General features: G+C 44.3%; 2 protein-coding genes across 6 annotated transcripts in view; one reads left to right on the top strand and one right to left on the bottom strand.

Annotated features, from left to right (window-relative positions):
* Window positions 1–22,098, top strand: part of syn3 (synapsin III) — a 191,458-nt gene that overhangs the window by 145,119 nt on the left and 24,241 nt on the right. Inside the window, exon 1 of one of the 4 annotated variants that reach the window (XR_015084627.1) lies at window positions 21,421–21,816. The exons of 2 other annotated variants lie outside the window; for them this stretch is intronic. The gene's annotated coding sequence lies outside the window, so the exon portion shown is untranslated. Of the gene's footprint in view, window positions 1–21,420; window positions 21,817–22,098 lie in introns of those variants that run through there. One more of the 4 variants, XR_015084626.1, reaches the window with a different exon arrangement.
* rerg (RAS-like, estrogen-regulated, growth inhibitor) lies at window positions 5,875–21,988 on the bottom strand. 2 transcript variants are annotated; one of them, XM_086021832.1, is made up of 5 exons: window positions 21,328–21,988; window positions 19,090–19,230; window positions 9,511–9,567; window positions 7,106–7,179; window positions 5,875–6,286 (listed from the first exon to the last, which is right to left on the bottom strand). In XM_086021832.1, exons 2-5 carry the CDS (start codon window positions 19,148–19,150, stop codon window positions 5,876–5,878), a joined length of 603 nt encoding a protein of 200 aa, XP_085877958.1. In that variant the 5' UTR covers window positions 19,151–19,230; window positions 21,328–21,988; the 3' UTR covers window position 5,875. The 2 variants fall into 2 exon arrangements, with proteins under 2 accessions (XP_085877958.1, XP_085877959.1); XM_086021833.1 differs by lacking the exon at window positions 21,328–21,988 and adding an exon at window positions 20,946–21,290.

The raw sequence follows: 22,098 nt of genomic DNA, 5'->3' as shown, positions 1-22,098 counted from the left end.
CTCAAACCTTGCGGGACTCCTTCCATGTGCTGCACCTCAAGCTGTGAAATAAACTCTAATGTTGTTGAGGTAATACAAAGCACATAAAAGGTGTCCCGGTATAAAACCAAGAGTCGATTTTTATGTCATGGCCGAATGGCCTCGGCGTTAGCTACACCGCACGAAATCCACAATAAGAACGCTTTAATCAAGTCATCTATTTGTAATTGAGTCATTCTTGTCTATTGGAGACTGGACAAAATGGCCGCCCCCAGCGATGGCTAAAAACGAGGGCAGTGGGCTTGCATGCAACATATTGTTGAAAAAAAAAAAAAGTTTGCGTCGACTTTCACTTTAAGAGTAGGACATACAGGCTAAGATGCTAAAACTCGCCTCGAAAAATATAAAGCCAGAAAGTTTACACTCACATCCCTTGGTCTCTGAATTTTTTTTTCGAGCCGTATACGCGCCGTGTCATCATCAATATATTTCTACTTATACCCAAGCGTTCGTTCCAAAACACACACATTCTTGTACTTTTCCGATTCACCGAAAAAGGCCCTACTTCTCTCAAATATGGTAAACAAATGCGGCGGCGCCGCACATTTTTCAAGTGGCCGTTTATTGCGGGCAGCCTAATGAACGTATAATCACGCTGCCCCGTCAGCGTTTTGACACGGCACACCCCGGCGAAGGAGAGGCGCTCACCGGCGCAGATTCCCGCCGATTCGCGCGTGTGCGCGGTCGCTTGAAAGCATCGCGAATCATCGGGACGAGCGTTATTTGTGCATGTCGTACAAATACGTCAATTTTTTTTTTTTTTTATAAGTAACCCCTCCGTATCTCAGATTCCAAAGACCGTTCCTTCAGGACGGGGCCACTAATACCGTTCCGATTTGAAATTTTGACTTTGATCTCCTTCCCGACGAAGTGCTGGATGCGACTCGACGTACTCGCAAAACACGTCCTTTCACCCCTCCTCCCCCCTCTTCTATCTCTCCATCTCCTGTCCCGCCGCTCACACTTGTTTCCTTACATACCAGAACGTTTGCAGCGACGGGCCGACGCTAATCTGCCGCGACTGCGAGTCTCCTGACATCGCCACGGTTGGAATGTCCAATTGCGCCGCAGGTCCCTGCCTGCCCGCAGACGCCACCTCCTGCGAGTGCTTTCCCACGCGCCCTCGCGCTCACTTGAAAGTAAAAAAAAAAAAAAAAATGAACATATTTTTTTTGCAAAGACAACATTCGGGTTTGCACGTCCGCATTGGGATCGTTTGGCCTCGCTCCGCGCCGACACAATCGTTCCGGAGTCCTCGCCGATTGTTTGACGCCGCATGAGCGTCAAGGTGACTCGCTCCGTGACGCACACTTTTCACGCGGCCCAAAACCATTCATCGTGGTCGGCATCATCCGAGGGGAACGGGGACTGTGTTTCGTCCAGTTTCTTAGCAACGGGCAAATGATTTGGTGGGATCAAAGTTGGGACAAAAAAAAAAAAAAAAAACACAATTATTGTTATTATTTATACATATGTGCGTTTGAACTGGAAATGATTTTTGTTAGGATTTTGTCATGGCTGATATTTGAAGGAGGTTAAAAACTATAAGGACGGGTGGGGGGGGGGTGCATGTTTATGCCTCCTGTATACCTCACCGCCACTGGAATAGCTTGGTTGCCTTGGAAACTATCATGCTTCTTTACACACCCAAAAAAAAAAAAAAAAAAAGAGTAAAAAGCCGTTGAGGAGGAAAAAAGTTGCATCAGGTTGTTTCCTCTCACGGAGCAAAATAAGAAAACAGTGGCGCCTTGTGATAGCAGGTCAATTCTTTCAATGATTGAAAGACAAGAAAAATATTTTGGACTGTGTAAAATCACATGATAATATTCTCATGTATAAAAATGTAAGGTAATGGCATACTTAAATAGAATGCGAAGAATGTTTTTGTCACATTTAGTAGACTTTGTGCTGCTCCTTCTGCCGTATGCACCTTGGCCACCAGGGGGCAGTATAACGCAGATAGAAACGCAATCATGGGGGAAGGGTTACAATAACTAGTAATATAAATAATATAAAAATGATATTAGTGCTGTTATAATTTATGTCCATGCGTGTTAGCTCACCAGTCATGGGACATTGTGATTCCCTAGGAATCAATTGCATCCGTTTTGTACCTAGTTAAATCATTTGTTGGGAATTCTGAGAATGAGCAAAAGCAAAAAAAAAAAAAAAAATCATCGAAAGGGAAGATGAGATTCTATTTTTACTCCCATGAACCAAATCTCAAGTCCTCTTATAGCTGCACAAAATGTTCCCAAATAAAAATGTCATCCGCTTTCCAGCCACACAAAAAAACATTTTCGCGACGGGCGACCTTTCAAGTCAAATGGATCAGGTTGCCCTCTAAAAGTGACGCCGTGGACGTAAACTCGACTTAAACATGTTGTCAGACGCTGAAAAGAAGAACGGTCGTTGTTCGTAAGAGCTGGAAAAAAAAAGAAAAAAAAAAAAGACGGTGTAGATGTTTACGAGGGGAACATTACTCCTCTCTGCAGGGCTTTTAGTTCCTTTTCGCTAGGAAACTCAAATTCCATTCTTTCTGTCTCATAATGGAAAAATGTCATCAAGAGGGGAGGATAAAAAAAAAAAACGCCACAGGAAAGCATTTTTATCATCTTGCCGGGATGACTTTGTCTGCGCGTTAAAATATTTGCGCCCTTTTCCCAATCTCCCGCCGTCTGTCCGCCATAGCGCTCGCCGCGGTTGTTTATCAACGTGTGGCCAAATCGCCGCGGAGCTCATTTTACCCATGAGCGCTTATACAAACAGGAAGCACGGCCAGATGAATCTTTCGCGAGTACACCAGGGACTTATTTGCGCCACTGGAGACATTTGTTTTCCCCGGAAGACGTTAATGAGATCAGCGGAGTGATGGCCGCGTCCAGCAAATAGACACGGCCCGCGCGGCCGGCTCGTCTTGTGAACGCGATGACAACATGGGACGTTTTCAACTATAGAAATCGACTTCTCTTTATTCGGTGCAAGGGTGTTAAATGTTAAAGAAGCCGGAATGTTTTTCTTTTTTTTTTTTTTTTGTTCTTGTCGTCATTCAAGCAAACAACAAAAAAAAAAAAAAAAAGAGGAGAGCACAGCATTCATAACAGCGCCCGGCTCCCTCCTCATCTCGCCTCGCGTGACGTCGGCCGCGACCGCCGCGCGAAGTAAACACAAGCTGAAGTCACAAAGCGTGACGCCAATGGCAACTTTTTTGTGGAGGGTTCTTTTTTTTTACTCATCCGCCGCTCAGTCATTGATGATTTGTCTCCGTGCTTTCGGCCATCTGTAGATATCGAGGAATAAAATCATAATTAACTCATTCATTGCCGGACATTTTCAGACCTTCTTTTACCCTAATGTTTGAAAAAAAAAATAATAATAAAAATAAGTTCCTGGGATTGAATGGCTGGACTGTGAAAAGACGAGTAAATACGTCAATGGCAGTGAGTTAACGAATAAATGACATCAATATTCTTGCGATGTAACCAAACCAATTTCTGGTTAGCCTGTTTCAAAGCTGCTATTGAACCGATTAGCAAAAATGTGGAGTGAACAATTAATCGCAGCGTAGTAGAATGCAGTTCTCAAATCGCAAAGGCGCAAGTTTGAGGTGTTTGGTAAATTAACAACTCCAATCGAAGTGGATAAATCAACTCATTGATTGGCCCGTTTGCCTTTATTTCGGCGTTAAGACCAAATTCGGATATTCTTAAGACCAATACAGATTTAAAAAAAAAAAAAAATGTGTGGGAAGAGGACCCTGAAAAAATAATCGCGTATTAAATCATAATGACGATATTGAGGAAAACGATTTGAAATAGCCCAATTAAAAATGGCCATTTTCCTTATCTTGCGTTGCTAATTAGTTATGGGTGTGAAGTGGCGGCGGGTGCTGTTATGTAAATGTGATATTTCACAGCGCCTCCATTTTTTTTTTTTTTTTTCCCCCTCAAATTCGCCAGGAGCACCGACAAGCGACATTCAAATAACCAAACATGGCCTTAGTGAGATCAACGGTGTGCAGTGCATCTGGTTTTTAATTGTTAGGGGCACACATCATTTCGACAGGTCACATCGAGAAAAACACACGGGTTGAACACACACTTTCACCGTACATGTCAGCTAAAATGCAGAAGCAGTGCTTAAGGCGTACATACTGTAGACGACAGTATCGAACATTCCTGGAGTGTGATGGATGTTTCTCTTTTTGTAGGTTCGATACATTCTGAGCGTTGGTTCTATTTCCTACACGACATGAAGTGGTGCCTTCAGATACAAGTTTGAATTGTTGTTCTTGTTCCACCATTATGCAAGCTTAACTGAAAGCACTCGTTCCTGCGGGGGATAAAGAATATAATCCTGTGGGCAATGTTATATTGTCTGGCTATATGTAAGGATACAAAAATCAATTAATCAACAACTAATCGATGATCAAATTATTCGATATGCGTTTTGATGCCCTGTTGTAAATGTCAGATTTCTATAGTCCTTCATGTAATCAAACTGGTAAGTCGAATCAAAATAAGACTTTTGCAAACGTCTCCTTTTATTTTGGAAACCAATAGTAAACATTTTTGCCGATTTTCCGACCAAAGTAGGTATTAAATCATCATCAATTTATGTTTTTGCATTTTCTGCACTATCAATTTGAAATCATGTGCTGTTTTTGAAAAAAAGTGATGGACGATAAAAACCTTTTTTTATCTGATTCGATTAATCGACATATTAATTGATTATTAAAATAATGGATTAATCGACGGATTAATTGATTATTATTATCATTGTTAGTTGTCGGTGAGTTGAGTCCCAGTCAATGGAGAATAAAAAAATCTGATTCGATTAATCGACGTATTAATTGTTTATTAAAATAACGGATTAATCGACGGATTAATTGATTGTTATGATCATTGTTAGTTGTCGTTGAGTTGAGTCCAAGTGAATGAAAATAAAAAAAACTTTTTTTTTATCGGATTCGATTAATCGACATATTAATCGATTACTAAAATAATGGATTAATCGACAGATTAGCTGATGATTAAAAATAATTGTTAGTTGTCGTTGAGTTGAGTCCAAGTCAATGGAGAATAAAAAAATCTGATTCGATTAATTGACATATTAATTGATTATTAAGACAATTGTTGGTTGTCGTGGAGTTGAGTCCAGTTCAAAACAATAAATCATCCGAACAACAGCTCTTGGAGTATCTTGAAAAAAAACTCTTGCGTCAGATCCTTCGTATCTCAAGGCACCACTGTTTTCAACTCGAGTTGATCTAATCGAGAGACAGGCAGTGACAGTTACAAGCTCTTTCTTTGGATTGACAATCATGCTGTTTTGTTTTTTTTGTTCAAACTGACCCCTGCTGACGTAACACTTGACACGCACGCATATACCGCAATATTGCCCCAGATGTGACGCGGAACGAGAACCGCCCACCTGCCCGTTGGCTTGCCATGAACGCTCAGTCAGAATTATGCGCTGACTCACTTACGGAGTTAAATGGAGACGGATGAACCGAGTCGTCAACCCCCAGGAATGAATCCATTAGGTGGTGATATTATCCACCTCCCATTTCTGTCCCCTCGGGATGTCGTTGACTCCAATGTAACCCCCCGCGGGGTTCATTATTATTGGATATTTCCAGAGAGTGTGCGCCAAAGGCATGATATATTGCACTTTTGGGTGAAAAACGAGTACCAAGTGCAGTCCCATCGAGTCCGTCTGGGAGACAATCAACAGTGAACATTTACTGTACATGAGAAATGTTTTTCCTTCCTTTCTTATTTTGCTTCTCGAGAGTCCCCCGCAACCCCTCCCACACCCCCCCCCCCCCCCCACCCTAGCTGCTGATCTTGGTCAGCATCTTGTTGATGGCCTGCTTGACGTGCGTGGTGGAGCTGCGGCGCCTGGCCTTGCCCTGCACGGCCTTGCGCCGCCGCACCTCGCGGCACAGCTCGTGGAAGGCCTCGGCCACGGCGCCGCCCTGGTCGGCGCACGCCGAGCACTCGTAGAAGGCGCAGGCCATTTCGGCGGCCAGCCGCTCGCCCTCCTCGGTGGTCACCTGCCGCGCGTGGTCCAGGTCGCACTTGTTGCCCACCAGGACCAGCGGCACGTTCTTGGGCTTCTTGACCTCGTCCAGGAGACTCCGGAGCGGCGCCACGTCCTCGAAGCTCCCTCGGTCGGTGATGTCGTACACCACGACGAAGCCGTCGCCCCAACGCATGTGACCTTCCCGCTGCTGGTTGTCCTCCTGAGGACGAGGCGTGAGGAAGGCGCAGTTAAAATATATATATACATATATATACATACATATTAGGGCTGTCAAAGGTAAAGCATTAACTATGGAGATTAATTTCAATTTCATAAGGCACTAAAAACAAATTAACTCAGTTAACTCCGTTTTAGTTACTTCCTACTTTTACTTTAAAAAGTTGCTCGACGGCTCATTGGACTAATCCAAAATGATTTGCACACTTTGCACCGCCAAATTCACATACCTTATTCGCTGTACGTCTTTGGCGCATCGTTCAACTGTTGTATTTGACGGGAAAAGAATCGTATTCGAGGATCAAAGAAAGCTATTACAACAGTCTTTGCATCAAAATGTACTTTTATTTAGTTTATTTAGTTAATTCCAAGATTTTACTCAAGTAAATATCGGTTCCACGCTTCGTCAAAAATTGTAGTTGAAAAATGCGATTAATCGCGATCAATTATGGAAAATTAATTAAAATTAATTAGTTCAAAAATTTGAATCACTTGACAGCATTTGTCATATATATATATATTTTTTTTTTTGTTTTTTTGTCTCTCCATATCGTGTATTTTCAGCTATAATGGGTGGGTCCGAAACGTAAGTAAGTGTACCTAATGTTGCGGCTGGTTACGATATAAACACGCTAGGGTTGAACGATTTTCAAAACGAATCAAACTACGATTTTCTTTCCTCAATACTGCGATTTAATATGCAATGATTTTTCCAAGGTCTTCTCCCCGTCCCACAGTCGATTAATTGTTCGATTAATACACAGCGGTAGTGTAAAGTGATATCGGAAGACAATCGTCTCACCTGGCCTGCCGTGTCCAGTATCTCCATGGCGACAACCTCATCATCAATATTGGCTTGATGGCGATAGGTGGATTCTGGATGGCACAAAACAATACGTCATTTCAAAAAAAAAAAAAAAAAAATGATGCTGTTCAGAAAGATTTCCGAAAGGAGGAGAAAATAAAACGCGGCAGTTATTTTTCTCTTGTGCGGCTGGCAACAGGTGGAAACGCACGAAAAGGAATCCGCGCCATCCAATGATGTTGATTTAAACCACGCCCCCTGTGTTCCGGGATTCGGCGTAAAAGATCTCAACTGGGGGGATTTGGACAGAAGTTTTTTCCCTTTGCGATCCTACTCTCGCTTTTGTTGCCTTTAAGCGGCTACATTGCGTCGCGCGATTGGGAATTTCCGCATTATCTTTGACCCCCTCCCCCTTCCGTTTGAGTTCCAGAACTTTGAAGAAAAAAATAAGTTGTGAAACTAAAAGCCCCCCCCCTCCGCCACGCCATCATGTTCCCCGGCCCGCAACTTCAAACATCCAGTGGGCTTTAAGGGCTCGTCTCTTAAATGGACCGCCTGTTTTAGCTCGAGTGGCAAAATCCAAACTGCCAAATGCAAAGCGTCCGTCTCCAAGTGTGTACTAACACACTCAAGGAGCATTATGTAATGAGACCACGTTGCGTCATTGCTGCTGAAAATAAATCCACCTTGGACTGCGCGTTGACTTTTAACGGCGAAACCCTTATACGTGCGTCCAAGGCAGAGGTCAACGACCTTAAGTAAGGCCAAGGGCAATTTGAACTAGGTGCCTTCCGGGACTCGATTCTAGCGCAGTCAAATCAGCACTCGCAATGGATATTTTGAAAACAAAAGATAAAACGGTTTCGTCTCGGCACGATCGTCCCAGGTGCTTAAACTCCAAGTGACGTCAATGAGATCGTCAACGGCGGCGTGGGGAATATTTAGTTTTGTTTGGCCGGAGGCTGCGAAGGAGACTTGTCGTCCTGCGAGACGGGCCTATTTCTGGAGCCATGACCGCCCGCCGTCGTCACGTGCCAGTGAGCAACATTAGCCTCGAATATAAAGGACACATTCCCCCCCAGATGCGTGCGTGCACGTGGGTAACGACGGCGGCGACATACTCCCTTGACAACAATTACTTTACGACGATTGGAATAGCTTGAGGAAGTCAACGTGTGAGTTAAGTGGGACGGCGCCGTCGTTATTTCCGCAGCCGGGCATTCCGTCCCGGGCGCGGGATGGACGGACGGCCATTTTGTAGATGGACGGACGGAGGATGAGTCATTTTTTAAAAAAGGACGGACCAAGCATGGACAGAAGTGGGTTATCGAAGCACTTTAAAAGGAAGAGGACGGACGGGGCTGGAGGACAATTATTTTTTATAAATAAGGACGGAGGTGACGAGGACGGACCGGCAAAAAAAACGGGTCGGGCGGCCAGCTCTGCTTATTTGTCTTCAAGTTTGTGTGCACAATCGGAGCTTGCGTGAGCGAATTCAGCGGGGGGGGGGGGGGACAAAAAAGCAGACATATTGTGTACGCGTCGCCCCAGAAAGCCAAACGCACTCGTTCGTTGGAAGAAACGCTGGCGGTAATCGCAAACTTGTCCGGCCAGCACTCAACATGCGCTGATTTATTGACAGCATGTTTGGACAGCCTCCAAAGGGCTCTTATTCCCGCTAGGCTCCTCAAAATGTCTCTTCTGCTCTTGTGGTGGGTAACCAAGGAAGCGCTTCCACAATATGCTGCAGTTCCTTTCGTGACGACTGCATGCATCGCGATCGGATAAAACGCGCGGCCATGAATGCAGTCCGGCCACACTGATAAAGTGCCTTTTCCATTTTTGTAAAAAATTGTAAATAAACACTCCAAAGGTGTTGGCACTCCGAAGAGGAGGGATGTAACGATGAATCGAAAATGGATTCAAAACCGATGCGCCCCCGATTAATCGGCGAACCGATTCGATTAATCGGAAATCGAGTTGATTAACTTTGTCTAGAAAATGATGTCTGGAAACGTTTTTTTATTTTTTATTTTTTTTTCATTCCAGATGCACAGCACATTTTGAATGTGGAGATGAAATGACGCGCTTGCGTTTGTGGATGGCCGCAGAACCGCACGGGCGCACAGAGACGAGCACGGCGGCAATTTTTGAAAAACGGGATCAAATCGAAAATCGGCTGCAGAACCACACGAGCGCACAGAGGCGAGCACGGCGGCAATTTTTGAAAAAAATCCAATCAAATCGAAAATCGCTAACTGAAAATCGAAAAATCAAACCGGGGCCTGAGTGAAGAGACATTTTTATGAATGCGGACAATAAACGGCAAATTACTGTGCAATCGAAGCTTATTGGATTTTCTATTTATTTGTTTATTTATTTTGCTCACAGCAATCTCTTACCAAGGGTTGGGTCGTACTCCCAGATGAAGCGCCGTGTCAAAAACCTCACCACCAAGGCTGCAACAAAAAAACCAACAAAAAAGACATGGTCATATACGGCATTATAAAGCGGCTTACCCTTTGTAAGGATCTTTGTGAGGTTCTGTTCCCAATATGTAGCACCCATGACGACTTTTAACAAGCATTCGGCCGAAAACAACTAACCGACAGGCCCAAATCCGTTTTTTGGAACTCCTTCTGAAGGTTTCTAGCGGACTACCTTCAGGTGTTCTCTCATTTCCGGGCTTGATGAGCATCAGCCCGCTTTGCAAATGAAAAGCAAAAGAAAGACACCCACCCAAGGGCCCAGTGACTCATTTTCCTTAATGTCGCTTCGTCAACAAGTATTCTCCCGCCGCTGTTAGGGCGCAGCCCCGCGGCCAAGTGGTGTGCGAGCCAGAGTGAGCGAACGAGCGAACGAGCGAGCGAGCGAGCGAGCGCCGCTTTTAATTTATTCATTTGGCCTCATAAACTTGCAAGGGCAGAGCGTGAAGGCCAAACCGCATCATTACCTGAGATGCTCCGCGCTGTTATTTGCCTTGGCAGCTGCCCTTGCCCTCGCATCCCCTTTGCGCTGAAATGAAGGTTGTTGTGATTTTTTTTTTTTTTTTTCTTTTTTCCGATTTGAATTCGATTAATTGTTCGGCCCTAGCCGAAGCTGTAGAACTAATGGATCAAAGAGCGGTACGGGGTGTCTGTAAAGTTTCAAAACACAAAAAATAGATTTGATGATTAGGCATGTCACGATTAATCGATTTAAAATCGATTCGCCCCGATTAATCGATTTGGTTCATCGAAAATCGAGTTGCTTAAATTCGTCTAGAAAGTGATGTCTTTGAAACGTTTTTTTCATTCCAGATGCGTAGCACATTTCGAACGTGTCGATCAAATGATGCGCTTGCGCCAAACGTGATTGCGTTTGCGGATGGCTGCAGAACCACACTCGCGCACAGAGACAAGCATGCTCGCAATTGTTTTCCAAATGGAATCGAATCGGGGCTTGAGTGAATCGTTACATCCCTCTTCGATATGTTAACCGGATTTACTCAGGGGTTTTGATGAATAAAACGCTAAAAAAAAATGGCCACTCCGAAAAGAAAAGGAATTGTGTATGGTGGCATATTAACACGAAATTGGATTTCACATTTTGGTCAATCCACATGTGCACACGTGGGCCTTGTTGCACATTATCGTCCAATCTAAAATGTTTAAAGCGTTTGAAGCGTTTGGTCACAGAATCTGATTTGGCTATTTCCACGCTCTAGTTGAAAACTGCCGTGTCATCATTCGCCGGTGTACCTAATATAATGACCCGTGCCGCAGCGGCCTGGATTCCGCCGAGGCAGAACCGCCCAGAGCGTGTGAGGTCCGCTCCTCATTAGACGTAACATTATCCCCCCCCCCCCCCCCCCCTTTTTTCGCCGCCGCGGGAATAAATGTATAGGGCTGGAAAAGAGGAGCCTTTGTTAAAAGGGCCTTAATATGGACATCGTGGCCCAGATTCCCGAAAGGATCGCACTGGGGTAACAAGCGCGCGCTATCGGCGGTCTGATCCCATCACAAAGGGGGGGGGACGATTCGTTTGTGCGATGAGAGCGCCGGGTGGAAAATACCGGAATGAAACCTCCCCCGCTCGACTTGTGTGGCAAGATGTTGATACTCAGCGATGGCCCTTCATGAATGCCGCGGTGGAATGGGACAAAGAATATTTAGAGAAGGTTAAAGTGCAAAATCAACCCAAACGTATTTTTTTTTTCAAAAATATGCAGGCCCACTGGTTGAAACACGGCATTCTGATTAATATTGCGTTTGTGGAATACGAGTTAATCCACCCGCTTTCAGCCATCTCCGGGGGCGGCCATTTTGTCGCTTGCGTCGACTGAAAATGACATCACAAATGCTCACAACGACCAATCGCGGCTCAGCTTCAGAGGACAGCTCAGCCCCGATTGGTGATGTCATGTGTCAGTTGACACAAAGTGACAAAATGGCCGCCCGCAGAGATGGCTCAAAGATGAGTCGAAAATGGATTTAAAAATCGATCCAAACCGATTCATCGAGTAATCTATTTAAATCGAGGCGAATCGAATCTCAGCACTCACAATTCCTATACAGAAATACCTAACAAAAGACAACGTTCCTCTTTAGAATATACTAATTTCGAGTCCGAAAAAATGACGTCTTTCATTTTTTTTTTTTTTCCATTCCAGATGCACAGCACATTTTGAATTTGGAGATCAAATGATGCGCTCGCGCCACACATGATTGCGTATTGCATTCATGGACGGCTGCAGCACAAGCGCGGTCGTGATTTTTAAAAAAAAATCGAATCAAATCCGAAAATCGGGAACTGAAAATCGAATCGGGGCTTCGGTGAATCGTAAAAAAACGAGAGGATGAACTCTTGTTCCACAAACGCAACATTGATCAGAATGCCTCGTTTCAACTGGTGGCCTTGCGTAGAACATATTCTTGGAAAAAAAAAAAAAAAGAAAACGTTCGGGTTGACGATTTTAGGTGCCACCGGAAAGCCATGTGGCAAACATTTTGCGATTAGTTTAAAGTCTCCTCCAATCACTTTCCTCTTTCCAAATTGCGTGTCTCTCATCCAAAGATTTTCTCCCGATCACATTGCAAGCAAAGCAAAAGTAGGTGCCAGCACCGGTATTTAAGCACCAAAAAAAAAAAACGATTGCTTGAAACAGAGCCGACGTCGGATTACAGCATCCGACCAATCTAAAAGTCATCCAAATATTTTGGGGGTCATTCAGAATAACTGACTGTCCCTGAACGCCAACGGCAATTCCACCATTATTTACTGAGCCCCTATCAAAATATTGTCTGATTATTTTTCCATGCAGTTTCTGAGATAGTAACTACGGAAATGAAAACATTGCTAACAAAACAAAAGCTTCAGCCCATTCACCGTTTTTTTTTTTTTTTTTTCAAGAACATGTTCCCAGCAGGCCCACTAGTTGAAACAAGCCATTCTGATTAATATTTGAGTTTATGGAATATGATTTAAGCCGCAAAGTCTACCGTTTTTTTAGCCATCTAAGGGGGCGGCCATTTTGTCATTTCAGTCGACAGAAATGACAAAATGGCCGCCCCCGGAGATGGCTAAAAAACGGGTGGATTTAACTCTTATTCCACAAACGCAATATTTATCAAAATGCCTTGTTTTTAACTAGTGCATAGAGCATATTCTTGAGAAAAAAAAAAAAACCGGTTTGGATTGACTTCCTTTTAAGTCATAAAGTTCGCTTGGACATTTACAACATAGCATAGTACAAAAAAAAAAAAATGTATTCAAGATTGACAGACAGTAAAAAGCGAATCGTTAAAAACTGATACGGGTTATTTTCGGAGCGTTTTGGAACAGGGTCACAACAAAGCGGGAGATTTGTGATTTGAGATTTATGGCCTTTGGTGACGATTTACGGCGACGTAGCAGTTTGACCAACGTGAGCGAAGTACCGCTTTCAAGTGCGGCTCCTTGTAAAAAAAAAAAAAAAAAAAAGGCCTCACTTCGATTCATGCCGCCGGCGACCAACTCAACCTTTTCATCAGTTACCCCCCCCCCCTTTGCGCAACAAAGTCTGCACCCATAACCACACTTTTCCCACAAAATAGAAATATGTCCGAGCGTGCCAAAATATAATGGAGATGGAGTAAGACCCCCCCCCCCCCCCCCGCCCCCCACGATCAGATAGCCCGGCCGTGTTTTTTCCTCCCGATCGGAGGCGATGTGGGAAGTCGAAAGTGGCCGGGGCAACAGCAACACGCAGTAAACATGTCATCGACCCAAGAGTGACGACGGCGCTTGTCTGGACAAAATGTACTTGCTGGTTTGAAGTCAGACTCTGGAAGAACACTCTGCACTACATTTCATAAAAAAAAAAATATATATTTTTTTTTTTTAAAAAGGCAATTAATTAGGAATTGATTATTGGTCTATTAGTAATCGTTCTACGATAGCAGAAAATCGGCAAAAACGGACATTTTTTAACTAATTAATCGCAACATGTTCCATGATTAATCGCCATTAATCGTATTTTTCAACAACTTTCTTACAAAGCGCGGAGCTGATATTTACTTGAGTCAAATCTTGGAATTACTATGGAAAAAACATTTCGATTCAAAGACTGTTCCAATAGCTTTTCTTTGACCCTCGAATACGATTCTTTTCCTGTCAAATATAACAATTGAGCGATTGACGACAACTAATATGGTATTTGAATTCGGCTTTGCGAAGTGCGCAAATTATTTTGGATTTCTCCAATGAGCCGCCAAGCAACTTTTTCAAGTAAAACTACGTCAAAGCCCGTCTTTGCGAAATAAATTACATTTGTCTGCACAGTCAGCCGCCCCCCCCCCCCCCCCCCATCCCGTAACAACTCCATTTGAGCACACAGTGCCGATGTTTGTGCCTGTTATCGCAATACAATACGGGTTCAGGTAAAAGTGCAGAGAAAGTGCCCCTCCCGCGCGCTTTGGAGCAGCTCCACGGCCGCGCGGCAACCGAGGTCCCGGAAGGGTCCCGGAAGGGCCCCGAGGGCGCTGTAAAATGGGACGCCGGAGTCCTCATTGATTTCACACCTCTGAGAAAAAAAAATGCAACAAACAGAGCTCACATTCCGGTGGTTACAACAGGAAGGGCGTTTGGATTATGTGTCGCATTTGACCCCCCCCTTTTTTTTTTTTTTTTTTTTGTGTGAGTGTTTCCAACAATAGCGCCATTCGAGATGAGTCAAGCACCACACCTTAGTGGAGCCAGCCATCGGGTAGGAAAGTGATTTCTTATGTTTCGCCGATTATGTCTGCAGCTATTATGACGTCATGACTGATAAGCATAAAAAAAAATTGTTTTTAAACGGAATTCTCACCTTGGCTATCTTTGGGATGGATGTCATTGGAAATCAATAGTGTGAGTTTTGACATTGCGCAATAATCCGGAAAAGGAACGGGTTTAAATTTGAAGGTTTGAAAAAGATCCGCTCCGAATCAAATCAGGCATTCGGGCGATCGCCCGGGCGCAGACTCGTGTCAGTCGGCGACGGCGTCGTCGCCGACTGACACGGCATGTCGGCAATATGCCCAATTTGGGCTGAAAACGACGGTGACATCATCATCTTTCGGGTCCTTTTGAGAGGCTTTGGCGAAGGCTGGTAAGAAGGATTCAGGCGCCCTTTCAAAGCAAGGAATAAAAAATAGTTGGGCAGGGCCGATGAGAATTTTACGACAGTTTCAGCGCTCCGCTTTGAATGGCTTTCGTGACCGCGCAACGGATGTGAAATGATCCTTCGTTGTCAGGCAGCGGATGGAAATGCAAATATGTCATACAAAAGTTCCCATGGCAACCAAGCGCAGGAGCCATGTGCCATAACTACCTTTTGTCACGTTAGTTTGAAAATCACTCCGCCGGCTAGAATTTTGCGTATCGTTTTTTTTTTTTTCCTCTCTCTTCTCCTTCAAGTTCAGGAAGGTCTTGCGCAACCCATTAAGCCACATAAAAACCACTTAAGATTCCCGGAGCTCTGAAAGCCACTCTGGCGTGTTTCCAAATGTCTTATCGGAGAAAGTCAAACCACGGCCATGGCTGATTGGACGCTGCCTTCCGTGCGTCGTCGTTGACGCGCGGGGGGGGAACGTTATTATGAAGGCAAAAGGGTCAGGCAGATGCCGCACCCGGGGACTGTCCTCGTGCCTCTGCATCCTGCTTATTGTGGGAGTTGATGGCGTAGCTTGATTTAGTTGCCCGGCGTCGTAAATTGCCTCTAATAATGGGTTCTTCGCAACATGGCCGCCCGCGGGGCAAAAAGAATTAAATAAGGAGTGATGTCGAAGTGACGATTAGAGAGTGAAATCTTAAAATGGTGTGTCAGGGAGGAGTTTGGTTTAGCCTGGGTTGTTAGGGGGAATTAGGGAGAGTTTTCATGACGCGAAATCTCACGCTAGCAACTAGGGATGTAACGATTCACAGAAGCCCCGATTCGATTCGATTTTCAGTTCCCGATTTTCGATTAGATTCGATTTTTTTTTTTTTTAATTGCTAGCATGCTTGTCTCTGCGGCCATCCACAAACGCAACCCGCGATGATGTTTGGCGCAAAAAGCATCATTTGATCCACACGTTCTTCTGGAATGAAAAACCGTTTCAAGACAGCATTCTCGAGATGAATTGAATCAACTCGATTATTCGATCAACTGAATCGATTAATCGGGGTGAATCAATTTTAAATCGATTTTCGCTGAATCGTTACATCCCTAATATCGAATCAATTGCATTTTTTAAAAAAGAGATCTATTTTTTTGTTGTAAAGAGACTTTACAAACACCCTGTACTGCTTTTTGATCCATTACTTCTACAGCTTGGATTAGGGCCAAACAATTCATCGAATTCAAATCGGAAATGAAAACAACCATCATTTCAATTCGATTAATCGGGGCGAATCAATTTTAAATCGGTTTTCGATTCATCGTTACATCCCTACCGGCAAATGCCAGCAGTCTCGTTATTGCTTGACCATTTCTGTTTTTATAGGTTGCCTTTTCCGGGGGATCATCGTGTACGGTTCATCTGCAATTGAATCGATTCATTTCGGTAATTAAAAGCACGTTTGCATCACTGCAAACTTGACACGGAACATTTGAAAATTGACGGACAAGCACACGGGGCAGAATGCCGGCGCGACGGTAAACAGCAGGCCTCGGTTTGGCGCTTCGTTTTTTGTTTTTGTTCCGCTGTCTGGCCTTCAGACAAGCAAAGGCGGGGGGGGGGAGGGGGGAGGGGGGAGCAGTTACATGAGATGTTTCACAAGCCTGGCACTCTCATTCGCTCACCTCACGCAAGGCAAAGTGCTTTTTATTAAAAGCACACACCTCCGTTGTTTTTACAGCAGACGGAGATTACATCAGGTGAGGATAGCTTATCCTGCCGTGACTTTATTGGTAATACGATCGTTTTATATCGTGCTTTATGAAGTCGGGACTGACGCAAATCAATGTGCGATGAAATGCGCGGAAAGATCTTGAGAGGATTAAAAAAAAAAAAAAGAGGGTTGAATTTGAGAGGTTTTCCAAAGGCAAAGTTTGGTGACCCGCTGACCCAGTCCAAGCAGATGCTCGGATTCCAACACCAACTCGGCTTTTGCTTTCACGGCAATTTCCAATCCTCACAAATCAGACAAATGTCGCTTTTAATCGAGAGCGCCTTTTAAGAGCTTTTTTTTTTTTTTTTTGGTGAGAACGCCAAGATTCCTCCGTGGCGCGGTTAGCTGGCGTACTCAATGGACACCGTCAGGGATGTCTGAATACAAAGCGTCGCTTTGGGCCGTGCAAATGAATCGAAATTCAATCACAGCGACGATTCTTACACTGCGCAATCACAAAAGTGGCATAATCGCAAAGGACGATGATTAATACGCATTTGTTGTTTGTTGACGCACAAGGAAATCATACTTGATATATTTGCACCTTTTTTTTTTTTTTGAAATATTTTTATGAGAACTCATTTCATCAGTTCTGTTTGGAACTCATACAATATATTTTTGAAACATTTTCAAACAGTTTTGTACCCCCAAAAATAAATGATCGGTTGAATAATGGTGATTTCAATTCTGACCAAAATATTTTTAATATAGTGTATCGACAGTTATTATCCCCCCCCCCCCCCCCCCACTACAACATGTCTCTAAATGATGTAAGAAATTGCGCAATCTTGAAAAGGCAGCTCTGCCTATGTGAACATATGGAGTGTGTGTGTGTGTGTGTGTGTGTGTGTGAGGGAGAGTAATTGGCCAATGTTTATGTGCGCCGGCTAAGCAGCTGCAAATTGTCAGAGGAGCCACACTTGAGTTGATCCTGATTAGCGGTGGGTGGCTCGGCGGGGGGCCGGGTGGGGGGTCCGCGCCACACAAACATCGCCGACCTTTCTTTCCATAACGCTCCCGTCGATGAGCGACACACGACACGAGCGAAACGTCGGGTGACGTCAAGATCAAGCGTGCGACCTGAATCGGCGTCTATTCCTTGCACACATCGATACTGATCTCATTGCAGATTCCCCGAACGCCGATTCCGGAAAAAAGTCGGCCCCTTAGACTGTTAGCCAAATGAATAATTCAGCCGCCGCCGCCGCCGAGCATCGGACCTGGCGGGCATCAACAGCGTGTGTGTGTGTGTGTGTGTGTGTGTGTGTGTGTGTGTCAATTTTGAAAGAGCAAACAGAGGCATGCGGACGATGACGCACGCGCCAAACATGCGTGCGTGCAGAGAAAAGGGCTCTTGATGAGAGTGTCGATCTACAGTACTGATAAGGTTGATGGATTCTCTCGGGCGGCGCAATCAGTGGCTTTATTTCGGGTTGGATATGCCAAATACCAATATAAGGCAAAATCCCCCCCCCCCACACACCCCCGCCCTCAAAGTGATTTATGTGAAGTTAGCTGATGTTCATCTTCCAAGTGCAAAATGATCATGTAGACGTCAAAAGTTAAAGCGTTAACTATGGAGATTAATTTCAATTTCGTAACGCATTAAAAAAAAAGGGGAAAAAATTAACTCAGTTAACTCAGTTTGATTTACTGACCTCTGTGCAGCCAAATTTCGGGGAGAGTCGCAGTCGCCAAGACGGACTTTTATGTGGTTTTACTTTGAAAAGGTGCTCAAACGGCTCATTGGAGAAATCCAATTAGTTGGACGTCTTTGGTGTATCGTTCAGCAGTTGTTTCACAGGAGAAGGAATCGTATTCAAGGATCAAAGAAAGCTATTAGAAGAATTAGTCTTGGAATCAAAATATACTTTCACATTTTTTCCACGTTAATTCCAAGATTTTACTCAAGTAAATATCAGTTCCAAGTTTGGTAAAAAAAAAAAAGTTGTGGTTGGAAAAATGCGATTAATCGCGATCAATGATGGAATGGTTTGCGATTAATTTGTTAAAAATGTTAATTGCTTCACAGCACTAATACATATGTATATATATGTGTGTGTGTGTGTGTGTGTGTGTGTTTTGGGCTGGCCGGGTTAAAGCAGTAATCAAATATATTGATTATCAAGGATTTGTTGGAATTAAATGTTGCGACGGCGAGGCTTACAAAGGATATCTTAGAAGTCCAGCTCCATTGTCAAGTTTTACTGCTTACACTCTGGAACTCCTCGATTGTCCCACTTTTTTTTTTTTTTTTTTTTGTCAGATGTTTTAATTGCTTCTTTAACAAAGGAGGATGTATTTTTTTTTTTTTTTTAATCTGATTTTGAAACCTTGCGGTCTGACAATCTGTGAACAATAATGACCCTTCTTGTTTCCAAGCACCGTAAGTGAGGCTAATGACGGCATTTATAAAGACAACCCGACATTGTGAACAAAGCAGGGCGGAATTGATGTTGCGTGTAAAAACATCGACGGAAACCATTTGCAAAGGTTGCGAGGAGGCACCGAGCGATAAACTGGCAAAACAGCGTATATAGTGTGTCCAGTTTCAAGGTTGCTCAAGTCAGCCAAACCAGTAGGGGGCAGCATTGGCGCAATTAACCTACCTGACTTGCCCACCCCTGCTCGGCCTAAGACGGCGAGTTTCACCTCCGGGCTTTTGGCCATGACGGGCGAGCTCGGCGAGCCGATCGGCAAGCTCCCAAGTCAACCGGCCATCTCCTGGTCCCTCGGCGAGAAAACGGCGCCTGCGGACAAAGAGCAATTTGTCACCGCGTACAATTTGCTTCAATATAGCAACATGAAAAAAAAAAAAAATCCCTTATTGGAATAAAAAAAAAAAAAAAAAGGTGTCAGCGCCCTAGATGTGTTGTTAAACTTCTCGCTGGCTGAAGTTAGGGAGTGGCAAACCTCCAAGGGATCACAACACACACACAGGGGAGCTTCTGTAATCATTTCCCGATTATGCTGGCACACACATGCCCATACATGGCGGCCATGTGCTCTTCTTTTGCTTTGGCGGGGGTCGAGCTGACATCCTCGCGCCTGCTAAAGACTGATTAGCGATTATTATTAATCGGCGACACATGGCCACGTCGGAGCAGCCCCAATGTATACGTGTTGCGTTTTTCAACGCTGTGTTTATCCCGACTGGCTTCATTAAACACCCGTCGGAGCGCGCGTGAATTAGGACGTGAAATAAGAAAAAAAAAATATTCCATTTATTTTATTTTATTTTTATTTTTTTAATGCAATCTGTATCTCGCTCCCTCTCTTGTTTATTTGACGGCGCGCGGATACATACGCAGCAGCAAAGGGGAAACACCACCAAGCGAGTCTCCCTGCCAACGCGGTCGTTTTTCCAGCGTCCGCCCACTCCAAACATTTCCTGATGTGTACACTTAACGCATGCAAGCGCGGGATCACAATTTAATTGAGGAGATAAATGCGGAGAAAACTGCTTGACTTCGAGAGAAAAAAAAAAAAAAAAAAAAAAAAAAAAAGCACCGTGTTGTTGACAAGAAAACGTCCCCCAAACAATAACATGCAGATTTACAGAGCTTAGCAAAATATTATTTTAGCTCAAAGAGTCAGCAAATGTTCCCCTAAGAAGTTGATGGAGAGTCCCTTCAAAGTGACAAACGATTGTCCTTGGCTGTTTGTCCCGCCACATGTTTTTTTTTTTTTTTTTTTTTTTTTTCAGCACATAAAATCAAACGTCCGTTCGCTGCCGGGCAAAAAAAAAAAAAAAAACAATGAGATGATGATTAACTGCGTTTCATTAGCACACAATGGACAGGCTCATCCTGTGTAAATATGACGCACTATTATTATTATTATTTACAAAATAAGAGGACAGTGTTCGGATGCCAAGCAGACGTCCCAAATTTTGGAGTAATTCAATCCAAGTTGTGCGTGGAAGACAACACGAGTGAAGAACACAAACGCGAGGTTGTAATTTATAATTGTCAGGCTAAGGTCCAAAATAGACACTTTACGACTTAAATCCTGTGGTTTCTAACCTTTCAAATGGATATTAATGAGATTAGAGGTCATGTTACTAAAATTAACGGAGTCTTAAATTAGTTGCTCCTCCTCCCTTCCGGGACTCGAATTGTCCTGTCAAACCGAGCGTATGTATTTTTTTTTTGTTGTTGTCGTCCCCCCCCCCCCCCCCCCTATAGTGCCCGTTTGTCTTTTTTTTCTGCTTTTGCTGCCCTGAGAAACGAATCGGGGTGGTGCCGAGGTTAGGGGAGATTACAGAGTGCAGACGTCCAAACCATGGGAGGAGACCCGCTGCTGCACATGCTATAGAAAGACAGCCAACCACAGGCCTGTCATCAAAATACACGCGCGCTGGACTTTGTGTAGTGACAGCAGCTGAATTTCCACCAACATGAACCCTTGAAAGATTTGAAAATATGGCCCGAAGTAGAAGCATCGCATGTGTGATTGCACTTACATTCCTTGAGGCTATTACAGTGCGCGGATCGGCTCCGAGGTCCCAATAACAGCCCGTGAACTTATCAAGCCTTCATTTCCTCCCGCTGATTACTTCGAGCCAGTGTAACAACATTGTGACAAGCGAGGCCAACGCAGATTTGGCAGGAGATGCGCAGGGTGACCCCGAAAGTCCGCTCACGCGTGGACTATTACGCAACAGCTTGCGAATGAAGAAGAGGAGGAGGCTTGACACTTTAACAATGAACTTGGGTGCACATTATCTAGTTCTATAGTGTGAATTTGTAATGATCACGTAAGACACACACCCCCGGATGGAGCAGTGTTGCTAATGTACTCATGTTTGGTTAAAGCGGACATAAAAGCCTAAGCGTAGGACTCACCAATGACGGCTGCAGCCTGCGATGATCTCCGGAGGGGGGGGGGGGGGTGAAGGAAATAAATGAGTGTCCCTCTGGGTGGATGTGGACACTTGGGTGGATGCGGCGACAGCCCGCCGGACGGACGGATGGATGAATGGGACGATCGGCGGGAGGATGAACAGCAGCTACCTCGCTGCTGTGAATGAAGCTCAAGCAGCGAGGCAGGAATATAAGACGCGGAGTTCCCAACAGTGGCATGCCCCTGCAGTGCCAGCAAAACAGTGCGGACAGCGACATCTGGCGGAAGCTTTTGACAACGCGGGGAAAACTCAACTAGATTGGTGTCCTACATTTTGATTGGTCAGCTTTCCTCCAATGGGCTTCTGTAAACGGTGTCACCCGGAAAAAGAGGCTTTAGCGTTGCTAATTTGGCAGGTGCGACAACTTGTGTTTTCAACACTCGACCTCATGTCGCTGAATTACAACGATTTACAAACAAACGAGGCCAAGGTTTGTTAGTTGTTGTGTTTTTGAAGCGATAGTAATGCAGTGAAAATGTTTGACATGAAGGAAAGACGTACGTAGTTGAACTGTAAATAGTGGTCGTGACGGCAGCGAACGAATTCCGGGGGGGGTCAGTGCCACGAACACGTCAGCTCACTGTTAATAATGCTGAATACATTTCAATAGGAATAAAAGTGTCGCAGACAGATTTTGTTCAGCGTTTCCCCCAAATAAAGTTGAGTTGAGATGAAAGTAGAATTCATGATATGTTATGGCTATGCTATTTTC

Source organism: Filicampus tigris, chromosome 22 (assembly GCF_054856515.1).
Source record: "Filicampus tigris isolate MCC_2025a chromosome 22, RoL_Ftig_1.0, whole genome shotgun sequence".
Taxonomy (NCBI): domain Eukaryota; kingdom Metazoa; phylum Chordata; class Actinopteri; order Syngnathiformes; family Syngnathidae; genus Filicampus; species Filicampus tigris.
The sequence above is the reverse complement of the archived record's forward strand: the minus strand, read 5'-3'. Positions and strand labels throughout refer to the sequence as shown.

Excerpts from the sequence above, each read along its gene's own strand:
- rerg (XM_086021832.1), bottom strand. The coding sequence starts at position 19,150 with ATGGCCAAAAGCCCGGAGGTGAAACTCGCCGTCTTAGGCCGAGCAGGG. Across the intron at positions 9,568-19,089 it reads AGCAGGGGTGGGCAAGTCAG|CCTTGGTGGTGAGGTTTTTG; the intron begins GTAGGTTAATTG and ends TTTTTGTTGCAG. Across the intron at positions 7,180-9,510 it reads GGAGTACGACCCAACCCTTG|AATCCACCTATCGCCATCAA; the intron begins GTAAGAGATTGC and ends TGTGCCATCCAG.